The sequence below is a fragment of the Notamacropus eugenii genome, chromosome 1 (genome assembly GCF_028372415.1).
Source record: "Notamacropus eugenii isolate mMacEug1 chromosome 1, mMacEug1.pri_v2, whole genome shotgun sequence".
Taxonomy (NCBI): domain Eukaryota; kingdom Metazoa; phylum Chordata; class Mammalia; order Diprotodontia; family Macropodidae; genus Notamacropus; species Notamacropus eugenii.
In genome coordinates this window covers 717,764,175-717,781,275 of record NC_092872.1, presented here as the reverse complement: position 1 = coordinate 717,781,275, position 17,101 = coordinate 717,764,175, and the positions used below count along the sequence as shown (strand labels likewise).

The following is a 17,101-nucleotide window of genomic DNA, read 5'->3' as shown; positions in this document are numbered from 1 at the left end:
CCCCCTTCCCTCAACTAAACCCATCTTGACTTTTCAACTATGCTCTAATACACTAGTTCTCAAATTTTTTTGTCCCACAACTACTTTCAAGTATGAAAAGTTATTGAAGACCTCTCCACAAAAGTTTTTGGTTTGGGGGATTAGATTTATTAGCATTTGCTGTTTTAGATAGTGAAATATATTACTATTATTATGAAAATATTTCTGCCATCACGGACCCCCTGAATGTCTCAAGGACTCCCAAGGGTTCACTCGTCACACTTGGAGATTCATAGCTCATATACAACTTCTCCGTTCTCATCAAGCTAGGCTCCTGCCATGAGCCACATCGGCCATGCTCATCTTGATATCAAACCTTTAACTAGAAATTTTGGTACATGTGAAAAGTATAGTTAAAGTTGATGTGAGTAGGGTTGGGTGGAAGGGAAGGTGTAGACATGACTATCCCTGTGCATGGTTGAAGGAAACTTCAAAGATCACAGGAACTAAGGATTTTGAGGCAGCTGAAGGAGACTAGAATTTGAGAGGGGCAGATATGAGCTAAGTGCCAAACTATTTGTTTTGTCTAGACTTGAGATTTAACCTTTGAACGTCCATGGATCAGGAGCTCTTGGCCTGCTTTCTGTCATGGAATCCTTCAGCAACAGTCTGGCGAGGTCTATGGAGCTTCAGTATCACGGTTTTCAATACATAGGAGTGCAAAGGAAACTAATTATACTGAAATAGTTATCTATCATCTCTATCTCTATCTATTCATCTCTTTCTCTATCTCTTTCTCTATCTATCTATCTATCTGTCTGTCTGTCTGTCTGTCTGTCTGATACTATCTAGGGTAAGGCACCCCTACCATAGATGGCAACTACAGAGATGTGGACAAACTGAAACAGGAGCAGATTTTGAAGAAGGTATTTTGGAGATGGTAGCAGCAAAGGGACCATCTGAAAACAGTAGCGAGAAACAAGGAGGATGAGAACTTCTCCTGGCCTTATGTGAGTCAGGGGGTATGTAAGAAAGAGTAGCCAACTTTGGAATGGGTACCAAGAGACATGCCATCTTCAGGAGAAAACTAGACTTCAGTGAGTTCCAGAAATTGAAGGAAGAAGGAAATGTGGGATCCTAGTATCCTAAATGTAAAGCTGGAAGGGACACTGCAGGTCATCTAGTCTAATCCTCCCATTTAACATATACTGGGAGATGGATGAGCTGAACATCCTCAATAAATTTATCCCCCTCCAGTTCAACTGATGAGATTGTGGTAATAGAGACAATGAGGTATTCTAGTCTTAAATAAAATGTAAACGAGGGCTTTCTTAACCCCTTAACTCTGATCAAACTTGATGGAATTAGTGGGCAGCATCTGTAGGGGTAGTTAAATGGCACAGAGGATAGAGTGCTGGGTCTGGAATAAGGAAGGCTCATCTGAATTCAAATCTAGCCTTAGATACTTACTAGCTATGTGACCCTGGACTTAATCACTTAACCCTACTTATCTCAGTTTCCTCATCTGTAAAATGAGTTGGAGAAGGAAATGGCAAATCATTCCAATATCTTTGCCAAAAAAAAAACCCTAAGTAGGGTCATAAAGAGTTGGAAATGATTGAACAGCAATACCCTCAAAGACATTTTGCAAGGTATAAACTGACGCAGGAGATAGCGCTGAGGATTGTGAGTTCTGTCAGCTAAGAATAAAGACAGTTATAGGAAAAGTACCCAGCGCTTGAGAGGACATGGCCCCTCATCTAATAGAGAAAAGAGATTTCTCTCTTACATCTTAAACTCAACATGTCCAAAATGAAACCTTTATCTTTCCTCCCACAACCATCCCCATTTCTTAATTTTCTTGTTCCTATCAAGGGTATCATAATCCTCCAATCACCCAGGCTTTTAACCTAAGTCTCATATCCACACTCTTTCTCACCCCATATTCAGTCAGTTGTTTGGTCCTGTTATTTCTACCTTTGTATCATCTGTACTCCCAATGTTCATGTGTACTCTTTGTGCCTAACCTGTGGTGGAGCCTTCTGAGCCCATACTGCTCTGATCAGCCACAGCTGAAAATACTTTATCTTGTCCCCAACATAATAATAACATTGTTGGTCCTTTCTGAGTACAAAGGCCAAGAACCAGCATCTTTCCCACATGATCCCTTTTCTCCTCTGGCACTACCACTACCCTGGTGCAGGTTAGCATCTCCCATCTGGATTAATGCAATAGCAACCAATGGGTGGCAGTTTTCACCTGTTCCAGTCAATCCTCTACTCAGCTTTCAAATTGATATTCCTTGAGCACAGATCTGCCCATATCACCCTTCTATTCAATAAGTTTCAGTGACTTCCCATTACTTCTAGGATCAAATATAAAAGCCTTCTTTTGGATTTTCAAGTCCATGATCTGTCCCTTCCCGTCTTTCCTTACTCTCCTCCACATATCTGTGATCCAGCAACACTAACCTCTTTGCTGTTCCTCCCACAAGAACTTCCATCTCCCAACTCTGGTCATTTTCTGTGGTTGTCTCCCATGTTTGAAACTCTCTCCCCTCATCTCAGCCTCCTGACTTTCTCAGCCCTTTTCAAATTCCAACAAAAATCTCCTCTTCTGTAGGAAGCCTTTCCCAATCCCTCTGAATTCATTTTCCTTCCCCCTATTGTCTGTAGGTGTTCCCATGCTGCCTCCCCCATTAGACTGTGAGCTCCAGGTAGGGAGGGAGTAACTTTGACCACACATCTTGTGTCCTTAATAAATACTTGCAGATTGACTCATGAATCCCAGTGTGCTTCTTCTTCCATCATGGAGCCTTTCTAACCTAATTCTAATAACTTTTTAAATTCTTAGAGAATTACTTATCCTTCCCACCACTGTCCTTCACAATCACTTATGTGTGACTCTTGAATTCTTTTCTAGTTAGTCCTGATGTCTCTATCAATTCTCTCTAGAAAAGTGCTTTGGATTCTCATCTCTCTTAAAATTGATTGTGTGACATGGGAGACACTGGCACAGGATTGCTCAGCATGGTGTGCCCACATCCAAGAAAGTGCTGTGCTCTATGAACCAAGCAGAATTGAAACAGCTCAAAGGAAATGCAGGATGTGAAAATTTAGAGTATTCACTCCAAATGTTCACATGCACTATTTGTGCCTGACCTGTAGTAGAGCATTCCAAGCTTGGATTGGTCTGATCAGCCACAGTCGAACATATTGAAACTCAGCTCTAGCATAGTGATGTCATTTTGGTCCTCTTCAAGACTTAAGGACAACAACCATCTATTCTCTCCAACAGAATTATAAGCTTCAAGCAAGCAAGGGCTGTCTTCCCAATTCTTTTGTGCCCCAAGTATTGTCTACCATAGGGGTGGGTATGCAGTAGGTGCCCAATACATACTGATTGTGTGAAAATGTAAAAGGCAATGCTAATCTTCTACTAGATCCTCTTATCAATGTCCATAATTAAAAGATTTAGATCCTAAAGGAAGAGTCCTTAGAGATCATTAAGACTCAACTGCTCCTTTTCCAGATGAGAAAACTCAGGCCCAGACAAGGGCCCAAGTTTATACAGAAAGAAAGTCAGAGGTAGGATTTGATCCCAGGTCCCCTGGCTTCCCTCTTTCCATTATGTTAAGTCTTGATCTAGAGAGGTAGTGTGGTATGGTAGACAGTCAGAAAGAGCTGGGTTTGAGGGATGCCTCTCTGATCAATCAAACTATAAGCATTTATTAAGTGCCTACTCTGTACATTGTGTTAGGTGCTAAGGATACCAAAATAAAACAATATTTACCCTCAGGGAACTTATATTCTATTAACTGAGATGTACTGGCAGGATGATCATGAGAAAATCATCTAGCTTCTCTTTCCATTGAGTTGTTGGTCAGCATTAGTGAAGGAAGTTTTCATGTCCTGAGTTGCCTATACTTATGAAGTCACAGGTGTAGACCCAAAACAATAATGATGAAAACAAACATCCTGATCCTTCACTAAGCTCTATAACTGATGGGCTTCATGACCTGGGCTGAGCCCCTTTTCCTTCACCTGCCCCATCTTCTTAATAAATAGTGGAAGAGCAGAATACTGTAGGGCCTTGGGAAAGATGGACAAGCTAATGTGGAATCACTGGCTGGTTCTCCTCCCTCCCCAAAGACTCCTTCTGCTCTGTCCTTCTGCCTCGTGTACCTTCCCTGAGACTATCTTTGGCTCTCTACTCCTCTCTACTTCCCTAGGTTCAACTATCATCTCTGGGTTGGTGACCCTTGAATCTGTCTCTTTGAGCTTGCCCTCTCTCCTGAGTTATATTTCTCTACCTCCAGTTTCTCCTAGCAAATCCCTCTTGAGTCTGGCAAGGACTTAAACTCAATTAGATATTTCACCATCATCGTAAATACAATCCATTCATAGCAGGAATCCTCGTGCCCAACAAACTAGCAGACACTCTACAAGTTCTTGGTCTTTAATACATTGATTGATTGGCAAAAGTGTTTGATTTGGACAGAATGTGAGACTCTGAGTAGTACTGGGTAAACTGGGCATAGCTCTAGGGTCCAAGGCTGCTCTTCCTGGAAATGGAAGACCTTGGTCTGTCCAGAAAACTCTGAATTTGAGTGGAAACTTATGTCAAGAAAAATGGGACTAAATGGAGATGTTGGGTTCATCTGTCCAAGGACCTCTTGTTTGATATAAGCGACCCTGTCCTCATTATCCCTCATAACTTCCAAAGGGGACTGACTCATTCCCATTATATAAAGGGACACACAATAAAGCCCAGAGAGGAATTTTGCCTGGAGACTGAGCAGGGTCTGGAAGCCAGATGTGGGGCTGGGGCTTCTAAGCCATTGGTCTCCCCATCCCTACCGACTCTGTTCAAAAAAGAACTCCGTTCTGGGGGAAGGCTCACTCTCCTTGATGAGTCTGACTGGTTCTTCGGGCTCTGTTGGAACCCCAAGGAACCACCCTGGCCAGGCAGCTGCCTCTAGCCGGAAGGTAGGGCCTGAACTGATCCTGAAGAAGGTGAAACGGGTGGCCTCCTCCCCGCCCTTATACAGGTCCTCGATGTTCACATCCTGTGGAGAACAAGGGACACTGGATTACAGGGAGGTTATGGGGGTAGAGTGAGGAGTATTAGCCTCTGAAGTCTCTTTGGACTGGAGAGTAGAAGAATTGGGGCTCAGAGTAAGAAATACAGGAGAGGCTCTTTAGGAAAGGGGAGAGGACTATCTTTTAAATAAAGAAGTATAACTATTTTGTAGATGGGGAGAGAGAGGCAGGAGAGAATGAGGGTACCAACATTTCTTTCCCCACTGGAGCACAGAAGATAGAGGGATGCTGGCCCTCTATCCCAAACTCGTCACCCTCTCCTTTTGTCCCTGTACTAAAGGAGGTATCATAATATCAAAAGAAGAAAATGGGACTGGGAGGCAGGAGTTTCATAATCAGTACCAGATGACTCATGGCAGGGTGCCTGGAGCATTCTCACCTCCAGCTGGAGCAAGGGCCCCTCTCTTGATTCCACACATGCGAAACATCGAGTTCCATCCTGATTTCCCATAATGATGGGGAACTTGGTTCGATCAAGGGATCTGTTGGGAAGCACGCAGACCTTCTCTAGGAGAGAAGCAAAAATAAACTTGGAAATTGATCCTAAAAGGATCAACAAGAAAAGTCAAGAATCTAGGCAGATGTGGCTCATCCCTCAGACACAAGACCATTTCCTGGGATCTGCCTCACAAGTCGGTGTGGGGAGCTTGAGCCTTAGAGTTAACCTTTGCTTTCCTGGCCCCTTAAAGGTAGAAAGATTGGGATGTTGTTTGCCAAGCTTTGTGTTCTTGACTGGGACATAGATGTCTTTGTTCATCCCAACCTGACGGGTCAGGTGGACCCTCCTGGGGTTATTAGCTACTGTCCTGCAAAGCTAGTTGTGGGAGTATTCTGAACTCCTCACTCACCATTCCCTCTTTAGGCTATATCTTACAAAAGAATATTAGGAAAATCTGCTGGTCTGAAATCCTTTTTCTAAGTGGGGGGAGAAATTCTTATTACTCTGTCTTTGGCTATCAATTCCAAAGCAATGTTCTGCTGGGAAACCTTTTTATCAATTTCTAAGAGAAAAACTGGGTCATGTTTCCCATTAAGTGTAGGAAGGAAGATGGATTGGGGGGTGGTATTCATTCCATTTGGAGTTTCCTTGGCAAAGATACCGGAGGAGTTTGCATTTCCTTCTCCAGCTCATTTTACAGATGAGGAAACTCAGGCAAACTTGTTAAGTGGTTTGCCAGGGGTCACACAGCTCGTAAATGTCTGAGGCTGGATTTGAACTCATTGTACCACCTACCTGCCCCGGACTGGGGGAGTAACCAGATTTAAAGCTAGAGCGCTTTAATTAAGAACATTACTTTATCTCCACACTTCTCTGGACTGGATGTTTTGGGGAAATTATTCTCCAGTAGTCCCTGGTATTTTAAGTGATTATTCTATTGGATGAATCAAAAGTAGTTACTTAAATTTTCACTTGAATTTTGTAATTGTTTTGTTTGGGGAAATTTTCCATCTGATCCAAAACTGTTTGCATCAGAGGGAATTTCAAAGACTTGGGAAAACTCTGTCCTTTTGCATCTGTCTTTCTCTCTTCCTCCCTCCCTTCTTTCTCAGTCTTTCTCCCTCTGTCCCTCTCACTTCTTTTTTCTCTCCCCTTTTGTCTCTGTTAGCATCTATCTTTGTGTCTGCATCTGTGTTGGTCTTTCTCTGCCTCTGTCTGTCTGTTTCTCTGCCTGTCTATCTGTCTGTCAATGTTTGTATTTCTCCATGTCTGTGTTGCTCTGTCCCTTTGGAGTTAGAATAATTTAATGATTAAGTAATTAATATTTAATTAACACAATTGTCTCAAGTAGATTTGTGCCCCAAACAAAGAATACGATATTTTTCATCCACATCATCATAGTCCCTCAAAGCTGCTGTTGCACCTGTAAAGGACCATGTTGGCCATTGGGACCCAACTCTGGCACCAATTGGGTGGGAAGAAGAAAGGGAGAGTCCAGGTGGGTGCCCTAAAATACCTGGGAGCTGCTCACCTGCACCACGAAGTTCTGAGTTTGGATCTCCCACTAGGAGTTGGTCATTCTTCAAGTATAAAGGCTTCTGCTCAGCATCCTTGATTCTGAAAGATCTTCAGATTAGCATTAGGCACCAAATCTCACCACTACTCCTACTCACCCACAATTACACACTATACCACCCCAAAGCCTGTCAGCCTCTTCTTTTCCCTATATACTAAAGGAAATCTCATAATGAATTAGGGAGAACCTGGGACTGGGAAATAGGAGTTTATGTTCTGACTCAACATGTGACCAAGGACAAATCACTTGACTTCCCCAGTGCCTCAGTTTTTCCATCTGTACAATGGGAAGGAGAGGTCTAGAGTTGGGAGGGACCTCAGCAGCTATCCAGTCCAACTCATTTATTTTGTAGATGAAGGAATCTATCTAATTCAACCCCCACTAAAAAAGGAATCCTCTTTATAACGAACCCAACAATTGGTCCTCCAGTCTCTGCTCTAGTACCTCCAATGAGGGAGAACCCAGTACTCTGAGAGGCATCACACTCTACTTTTGAATGTCTCTAATTGTTGGGAGGACAGCTAAGTGGCGAAGTTGAGTAGAGCACTGATCTTAGAGTCAGGAAGACCTGAGTTCAACTATGTCCTCAGACACTTACTAACTGTGTGATTCTGGGCAAGTCATTTAACCCTGCTTGCCTCAGTTTCCTCAGCTGTAAAATGAGCTTGAGGAGGAAATGGCAAACCACTCTAGTATCTTTGCCAAGAAGAGTCAGACACAACTAATTGACTAAACAATTGTTAGGAAGCTTTTGCTAATGTCAGGACCAAATTGGCTTCACTTCTCCAAGTTAAATATCCCCAGTTCCTTCAAATGACCCTCCCATGTTAAGAACTCAGAGCCCTTTCTTAATGCTAACAGCTGGAATTTATACAGAGCTTTAAGCATTGCAAAGCACTTTACAAATAATAACCCTCACAGCAACCCTGGGAGGTAGTTGCTATTGTTATCATCCCTTATTTTACAGATCAGGAAACTGAGGCAAACAGGTAAAATGACTTTCCTGGGGTTGCATAGTTATTAAGTGTCTGAGTCTGGATTTGAACTCAGGTCTTCCTGACTCCAGTTCCAACCTTCTATGCACTGCATCACCTAGCTTCCCTTTTACTATACAGATCTCCTAAGTGAGGTTTTCACCCTTTCCATACTCATTCTAAAATATACTATCCAGGACCAACCTAATGATCAATTGTTGAGCTACAGAGTACAACAGGATTATTACCTCCCTGTTCCTCCAAGTCTGCTTCTCTTAATGTAGACATTTTTATGAAATGATCATGGGGACTGAATTTTCTGCCAAATTTCTCCCCTCCTCATCAATCTGTGAACAAATTTAGAACCACTCCAGGGTAGAAATTCACTCACTGCAGAGGTGATGAGAATTTGGACTGGTTTGATCATCCCCTGATCGGTGAGACTCAGTTTTTTCCTAGCCTGTTCCCAAGTTCTCCACTAATGAGGATGAGGTGTTTTCACATAGGACAAGACCATGGCTGTCACAGTTTGGCTTGATCAAGTGGTTTCCTGTAACTGAAAAGAAATCACTTGAGCTGGCTCATCATTCATGGCCATCATTGTGTTATAATGATAGGCTTAAAAGAAATGTTGGGCTTTGGAGGAGAGGAGGAAAGGAAACAGGGTTGTGAACATCATCAAAGTAATGCTACAATTACCTGGGGCCACCGGGCTGGTTTCCCTTTGTATGAATCATAAGGATTCTTGAAACTTAAGGAATTTTGGAACTCCTCATTCTGAAGGTGCTCATGCCATGCTAGCCATTGCCCAACAATGTTACTCTAAGCAGGTATGGCCCTGGCTAACACTTAGGTGTGCTAAAGCCAGTTTCATCTACCCAATTTGGGTCAAAGCCCTATATCAGGACTTGGAATATTGGAACCTGTCCCTTTAGAATTTTCCACCTTGGGTAGAGATCTTATTGTGTGACTCATCCATAGAGTCAGCTGACTTGAGAGGCTTTTGTTCCCTTATGAACCAGCACTGAGCTCTGTCTTGGGCTTCTTTTGTTATTCCAGAATCTGAGAGTTAAATGGCCATCCAATCCCTCATACCCAGGAAAGGAACGTCTGCTGCGAGATACAGGACAAAGGGGTCATCCAGCCTATGCCTGCAGCCCTCCAGGGAGGGAGAAACCCCTGCCTCTGAAAGCAGTCCATTCTACTTGGGGTGGCTCTCAGACACTGAAGCCTAAATTTTCCTTCCTGAAGTTTCTGCTACTTCATTTGTAGCAGATGGAATGAATCTAATCCCTTTTATATGTGGAAGCTTTCAAATATATTAGGTCAGCTCTCTTGTGCCCCCTATATCTCCTTTTCAGTAGGCTAACGAAGGCTGAGGAATCATCAGAGGACTCCTGCCAGAAATGGGAAATACTTACACAAAGTATCGGGCCATGGGGAGGGAACACATCTCTGCAATCTAAGGTGGAGTGCACCTGAGCCCTGCTGAGAAAGGGAAGGAAGAGTGTTCTTTGGTTAGGAAAAGAAGACATCAGGAAGCCTGTGGACCTGACAATCTTCATATTATGATTTCTAGGTCCTGCTCACACTGAGATCAACTGGCAGGGGTGAAGGATTAATGAACATGTATTCCATGTCAGTAGTTCCTGGAAATCAGCAAATGGATTGCTTTTAAGGAAAAATGCAAATTTTAACAAGTAAAGCCCTTCACAATCTGACTCTGACTGATGTCTCCAAGCTGAATATACATTACTCCTCAGTCGTGGTATCACTACAAAAGACACAGTACAGTTTAGCAGATAGTCCAAAATGTTTTGAGGGCCAACTGAAATACAAATCTATTGCCCAACCAGGGTAAGGCTGGAAACTTCTCTGAACCTCAGTTTTCTCATTTGTAAAATGGGAATGTAGCTCCCACCCTACAGAATTAGGGGGAAAGTCCTTTGTAAGTTATAAGGTATTATTAGAAAAATGTGAGTTCTTACTGTTTAACCCTGCTCTGTCATATACTAGCTTTATGAACTTGGACAAAATCTCTTTACTTCTCTCAGTCTGAGTTTCTTCACCTGTAATGGGAGGAATTTGGACATGATACTCTCTCTCCCACATCCCCAGTTAGCTCAAAATTCCAAATTCCTGGAGAATGTAGCTCAGGAATGGAGTTGGGGGTGGTACAGTGGGAAGCATAGCTGGGAATCTTGTCTTCTTCCTCTCTGTCTGTAGGCATTTTCCCTGTGATCAGGTCCTGGCTGTTTGTATCATCCAGAAGAAGGTGGCCTGTCCCTTAGCCCCTGGTTGTGGGGAAGGAGAAAGGGACAGGAGTGGGGTGATAAGAATCCTGCTCTTTATAGACTGAAATACTGGGATCTGACTGAAATTGCTAAATTACAAGAGATGAACTAGGGATATAATGACTGGAGGTGGTTATTAATTCTACTAAGGTTTATAAAGAAAAAAAATCCATACAGTTTCCATTTAGTCTCAGAAAGAGAAGCATAGAGCTTTGAGTAGACTTTGAATTTAAAATTGGGGGAGTCAGGAGGATTGAGCTGACTGTTCGAAATAAATTTGGGTCAGTAACATCAACTCTCCAAGCCTCAGTTTCCTACTTTTTATAAAAGAAATCTGGGAGGCCTTTAGCTCAGTTTCAGCACAAACATTTGAGGAATCCAAAGAGGACAACACAAGGCCATGAATAAAGGACGGTCTCTGGACCTAGACTCAAATCCTGTCTTTGATTTACCATTGTAATGTTGTTCATCCTTCATTCTCAAAGAAGCCCAGTGACGTCATGAGGGTGATGTCTTGACTTGCGCATGAATTGAATTGAAGTAAGACAGACCTGCCAAAGTTAACAGCCTCACTCTCTCCTCCAGAGTCGTGAAAATCCCATGGCAAGACTTTTCCTAATTGTATGATCTTGGGCAAGTCATTTCATTTCTTTGGGCTTAATTTTCCTTATCTATAAAATGAGAGGGCTGGGCTAGATGACCTCTGATCTCCCTTCCAGCCTTAGCACTATCATACCATGCTATAAGGGTGGACAACTCTCCCCGATCAGCATCCAGCTTTCCTAGCTGCAAAAGCATCCTGCTTTTCATCCCCAAACACATTATTTTCTTTCTGTTCTGCTTTTTTTCCAGTCCATATAACTTAAAACTCTGCCCTACCCTTAGAGAAATCCTTTGGGTGTTCACAAAACCTGCTTAACTCAGTGTTAGTATTGGGAGTAGGGGACCCAGCTAAATTAGTGAGTATGGCCAGAAAGAGGAGGATCAATCAGTCAAAAGAGGAAGATGGTCCCAACTTGTAAAATTGCCTTACAAAGGAGAAGTATAAGAAAAGACGGCTGGAATAGATTCTCCATGAGCAAGAGATAAAGAAAGCAAAAAGAGGTGAAGGTTTAGTGTGTTTGTGTGTGTGTGTGTGTGTGTGTGTGTTTATGTGTATAAAACATGTCACTGGGAGATGTTTTAGGAGTGACAGGAAGTCACATCCCAGGAATGACTTTCCTATAGGAGGACATCTGATGACCTTAGCCAGATTAGACAGATTTCTCTAGAACCAAACCACGCTTTCAGCCTAAGTACATTCTTATTAGATGTGTGACTTTAGGTGAATCACTAAACACCATTTTCCTTGTCTTCATTATATAATGGTCATAATCATATCTTACTGGCTTCTGGCTACTTACTATACAGTGCTGTTGTTAGGATAAAATAAGATAAGTCTATGAAAGTGCTTTGTGAGCTGTAAAAATGCCATATAAATGTGTAGTTAATATTTTTATCATGAATAGTTTGATCGTGTCTTCCACTTCTCATCATGTATCATTTCCCCTGTAATTTTTTCACTAATGACTTCTTACTCATCTACCTACCAGAAATCTCCCTTTGGGGCTCCTGCCAACACCTACAACTTAACATGTCCTGAAATCAAGCCCATTATTTCCCCCTAAAATTAACTATTTGTCCCAATTTCCTCATTTTTTTAGGGAGAGAAAGGGAATAAGCATTTCTTGATTGCTTACTATGTGCCAAACATGTTACTAAGAAGCTTGAAAGTATTATATATTTGATTCTTCAATAATCTTGGTAGGTAGGTGCTGTTATGATTCTATTTTACAGCTAAAGAAGCTGAGGCAAATAGAGGTTGAGTGACTTACCTAGGGTCACACAGCTAATAAGTTTCTGAAGCTGGATTTGAACTCAGGTCATCTTGGCTCCAGATGCCAAGAGATGCCAGAGGCCCAGCACTCTTTCCACTGCAACATCTAATTCCTAAGAGCATAAATCAAAAGCTGGAAGCAATCTGAGTCCAGCTTCTCTCATTTTACAGATTAGGAAACCAAATCCCAGGGAAGTCTAGTGAATTGCCCAGTCTCACTGATTATAATTGTCAGAAGAAGCACTTGAACCTAGGTTCTTCCACCTCAGAGTGACTGCTCATTCCACCAAACCAGTACTGTTTCATTCACTGGTCATACTGTTCTCCCCAGTCAACAGAATTCAAACCATAGGCATCATCTTTGACTCTTTCTTTGTCTTTGTATCTGCCATCTAAGCTTTCATCAAAGCCTTGTTGATTTGTCATTCAAAGTATCTTTCAGACACATTCTTTCTCCTCTATTTCCATGGCAGCCATAGAACCCTAAACAATATCTTTTACTACATTTATCTTCCTATACTACAAATACATCACAGATCCATAATTTTGTCATTGTGGGGCACTCCTGGGCTTCATCTGCAATTTAGTAGAAGGTCTTTGAGACCTTCTGAGTTTTGGTCTAAAAATGCTTCACTCTGTTGCCAGTCTGGAGATGAGCCACCTCTAATTTTGCTACTATCACTCTTAGACAAAAACATACAATCCATGCCCATTACTCAAACGCTTTCTACCTCTGTTGGATCTGTCAAAAGTTGTGCTCTGTTGACTCCCATGAGAAGGGCTTCATAAATATTGACCCTGACTTGAACTGGTTTCTGACCTGTTCTCACTCTCTCCTAAACCTTTCTCCAACTTGATTACATCTTTAATGCAATTCTTTTGAGAGTTCAAAAATTTACCTGCAGAAAATGAGGAAGAGAAGAAAATGGGCATAGGTATTAAGGAATTGGAGTGAGGGAGAGACAGAGACAAAGAGACAGACAGACAGAGAGGAAGATAGATAGAGGGGGGAGAGATGGAGAGAAGGAAGGAAAGAAGGAGGAAGAGAGACAAAGTATGTAGGAGGGTGAGAGAATGAGAAAAGAAGGAAGAAAGAGAAGGAGATGTAGAGAAAGAGGAGGGAGGGAAAGAGACAGCAGGAAATAGAGAAGGGAGGAAAACTAAGAGAGGAGAGAGAGACAGAGGGAGGAAAACAGAGACATAGAGTAGGAGAGTGGAAAATATAAAGGAAGGGGAAAAGGGTAGGAAGGAGAAAGAAGTCAGAAGGGAGTAGAAGGCTTAGAGGAGAGAGTGAATAGGGTAAGAGAAGAGAAATAGGAGACAGAAATGAAAGAAGAGAGAAAAGATAGGAGAGAAAATTGATAGAAAAATAGAGAAAAGAGAGAAAAGGGAGAGAAAGGAGAGAAAAAACAAGAAAGAGATAGAGAAACAGAAACAGAAAGAGGAGAATTGAGAGGTTACCACACACACACACACACACACACACACACACACACACACACACACTTTCTTAACCATCACTGACCTGTAGGTCCTTACATAGAGCTCTTAATTCCTGGGGCTTGGAAACTCCGTCTGTCTGTCCCTGTGTCTGCCCTGTGTTTATAGGTCCTGGTCAATGTGGGTCAAACCAGTTGTTCCCCTTTAATTGATTCAGGAAGGGTAACAAAAAGAAGAGGCACAAGGGTTTCCTAACTCTTTTGGGTCACTGGGGATAATAAGCGGGATGGGGGCATTAATGAATGTTTGCCAGGAGGGTTGAGATCCCAAGCATTTAGGTACTCATTGTTGCTACTGCCACCATGGTTGTTGTCATCAACAGCTTCAATAGCCAAATAAACAAATATGGGCTGGTGCACAGCCAAGTCAACCTCACTCCTGTGCCCTCTCTTGGGCTTGGGTATCATTAGCCATTCGGAAAGTCTCTAAGTTTGTCTCTATCCCCAACCCTCTCCCCTTACCCTTTGTAGCTGCACAGACTGAGATAGAGGAGGTCAAGGAATAACAGGGAGCATTTGTGAGTGGAGCAGAGAGCAGACCAATCTCTGGATGCTTCAAGGTCAGGCTGATGCCAGGGCACAAACAAGGAATGGGTGATGATGTCACTTAATTTAGCCTTATTCCAATGGCAGACACAGAATTTGCACATTTTACATAAGTCCTAAAAAGTGCTGCATGGTCTAGTGACAGGACAGCAAATGAATGGATGGATGAATGGATGGAGGGAAAAGCATTAAGTACCTACCATGTATCTAGTACTGCGTTGGGTACTGAGATATGACTACAAAGGGGAAACGATCCTTGCCTTCAGGGAACTTGACTTCTAATACGAGGACACAATGCACAGAAGGCAGTAGTGGCCAGGGATAGGAGCTTGGGTCTCGGGAGTCAAAGGTGTTATGAGGGTAGATCATATGCCCTTTTCAGTTCTGATGGTAACATCACTTAACGCAGAGCCTGGCATGTAGTAGGTGCTTATTAAATGCCCAGACTGATACTGATTGATGTTATCAATGTTCTCAGAGCAAGAGGTGGAAGGAAAGATGGGGTGGTGGAGGATAAACAGGGGAAAGGGAGGGGGAATGTAGTAACAACAGATCTAAGAGACGTGCTGTAGAAGATTCCTGTTTGGGTATAAGTTGGAGTATATGTCCTCTGTGGGCCCCTCCAGCTTTAAGACACTCTGATTCTTTTAAACACTGTAAAGTGAAAATCTCCAACTGCAAGATGACCAGTATAGGTTTTTCTTGCTTGTTTTTCTTTTCTTTTACAAGCATCTCCAAGACAATGTTAACTCTGATAACATCAACTCAAGAAGCAATTATTAGGAACTTACTACATGCCAGGCACTGTGCTAAACAAGCACTGAAGGTGCAATCAAAGATTAAAAAGTTCCTGCCCTTAAGGAACACACATTTGAATAGGGAAGACAACAGGCAAACAACTATGCACAAGCAAGATATAGGCATTATAAATTAGAGCTATCTCAGAGCGGGACAGGGATTTGGATTTTGGCTGAGACTTGAAAGAAGCCAGGAGGCAGGGTTGAGGAGGGAGAAAATTCAAGGCAAAGGAGGCAGTCATAAAAATGCCCAGAGCTGATCTTGTGTGGAGAAAACAAAGATGCCAGTGTCACTGGATCATAGGGCAAATAAGGGTGAAATAAGGTTTTAGATGACTGGAAAGGTAGGAAGGGGCTAGATTAGGAAGGGTTAATAGTAACACTGTATACTGCTGTAACGTTTATGAAGCATTTTCCTTGCACAAAAAAACCCAAAACAAACAAAAATAAAAACAAAAATCTATGAAGTGACTACTTTTATCTCCTATGTAGTTTGTATGAGTTTACCATGAGTTTACAATGAGTTTTCCATGATCTCACTCAAAGTGAGAATGTGATAAGATGTTAGCCTAAAAGGGCGAAGGTCTCCCATTGCATCCTGGGCCATCTCCAGTCATCCTGATGAATATCAGGACATTGGATCCAGATGGCTCAGGAGAAGAAGGTGAGGTTGGTGACCTTGCACAGCCCTCCCTCACTCAAATCAAAGTCAAGTGCAAGTCATATCATCATCTTGATGTCATGGTTCTCTTCTAGAACAAAGGACAAACACACAACAAGGTCCATGACAGTAGGGATCAGGTGTTATCTAAGCGCATCTTCTCCATTGTCCAACACATGCTCTATATACCGTAGGTACTTTGTGAACGAAAAAGAACACACATACTCTATTTTGCAGATAAGGAAACTGAGGTTCAGAGTGACCTGCCTGAGGTCAGACAGCTATTCAGTATTAGAGCAAGGATTTGAAACCAGATCGCTTGATTTCAATTACAAGGTTCCCCCACTATACCACATTGCCTAACTGTTCTCTAAGGACCATGAGGTATTACATTTTATTCAGAATATGGATCTACACCTCCCATGATTACTCTTGAACTTCCTTTGCCAGAGATAGAAATGAGAAACAAAATTAAAAGATACACTCGTGAGCACACAAATATGACCTTTCCTTCTTCTATTATTACTTTAGGCTCAACAAATATTCCCCCAAATGAAGCCTTTAAGTATATCCTCCCCTTTTAATCTTATTTTATCTTTAGTTTTTATATTGCCCTTGCTTAAAAAGATATCCTTCATTCCTCCTTGCCTCTCTCACTCTTCCCTGTCTCCCAAGCCATCCCTCACCCCTCCCAGTCAAGAAAACCATTCCTTGTAACAAAGATTTAAAAGAGAGAAAGGAAAAATAAAACTCCACCTCTTCTCTCACCAGCTGATCCAGACCTCAGCACTGACCAGCACTTTGGCATCCACTGTCCTGCTTCACCTTTGCTGCAGTAGCTAGAGTTCTAGACAGATAGACTTCTTGGTGTCTCCACCTGTCATCTTTCAAATAACAAACATGTTAGGACTAGAAATGGTGATGCTGACAGATAGTGGGTGGAGGACCCAATATTGCTTTCCATTTGTAAGACCAGATGCGTAGGCAGAAGCAGCAAAACCAGTAAGGCCACCCTCTTATCATATAAATCAGGAGTGAATTTTCTATGAAGATTGTATAGGATAGGCCCTCTGCTCAAGTTAGAATGGGGTAGAAAGTTGTCATGGCCCTCATGTGAGGAAAACCATGGAATTTCCTAAAATGTATTTATTCTGTTGGAAGTAATCTTTCCTTCATCTAATCTAAGGCACTTTGTACTCCTCTTTTAAACTCAGTGTATATTAATTGGCATTATATTTCTCTTTATATGTCTTTGCTCCCCTCTGAGGCTGTATACTCCTTGAGGGTATGGACAGATTATTAAAACTAAAACAGATAGTTTACAATTTAATGACTGGGTCAGGATTCCAAAAGATCAA

At 42.2% G+C, this 17,101-nt stretch overlaps 1 protein-coding gene across 8 annotated transcripts; it reads right to left on the bottom strand.

Annotated features, from left to right (window-relative positions):
- Positions 1-4,421: 4,421 nt before the first annotated feature.
- IL1F10 (interleukin 1 family member 10) lies at positions 4,422-16,840 on the bottom strand. Of its 8 annotated transcripts, none has more exons than XM_072636777.1 (5): positions 16,500-16,840; positions 9,492-9,558; positions 7,052-7,146; positions 5,461-5,588; positions 4,422-5,047 (listed from the first exon to the last, which is right to left on the bottom strand). In XM_072636777.1, the coding sequence occupies exons 2-5, from the start codon at positions 9,521-9,523 to the stop codon at positions 4,835-4,837; spliced, it is 468 nt and encodes a 155-aa protein (XP_072492878.1). In that variant the 5' UTR covers positions 9,524-9,558; positions 16,500-16,840; the 3' UTR covers positions 4,422-4,834. The 8 variants fall into 8 exon arrangements, with proteins under 8 accessions (XP_072492878.1, XP_072492879.1, XP_072492881.1 ...); XM_072636778.1 differs by having other exon boundaries at positions 16,512-16,840; XM_072636780.1 differs by having other exon boundaries at positions 9,492-9,555; positions 16,512-16,840.
- Positions 16,841-17,101: the final 261 nt, after the last annotated feature.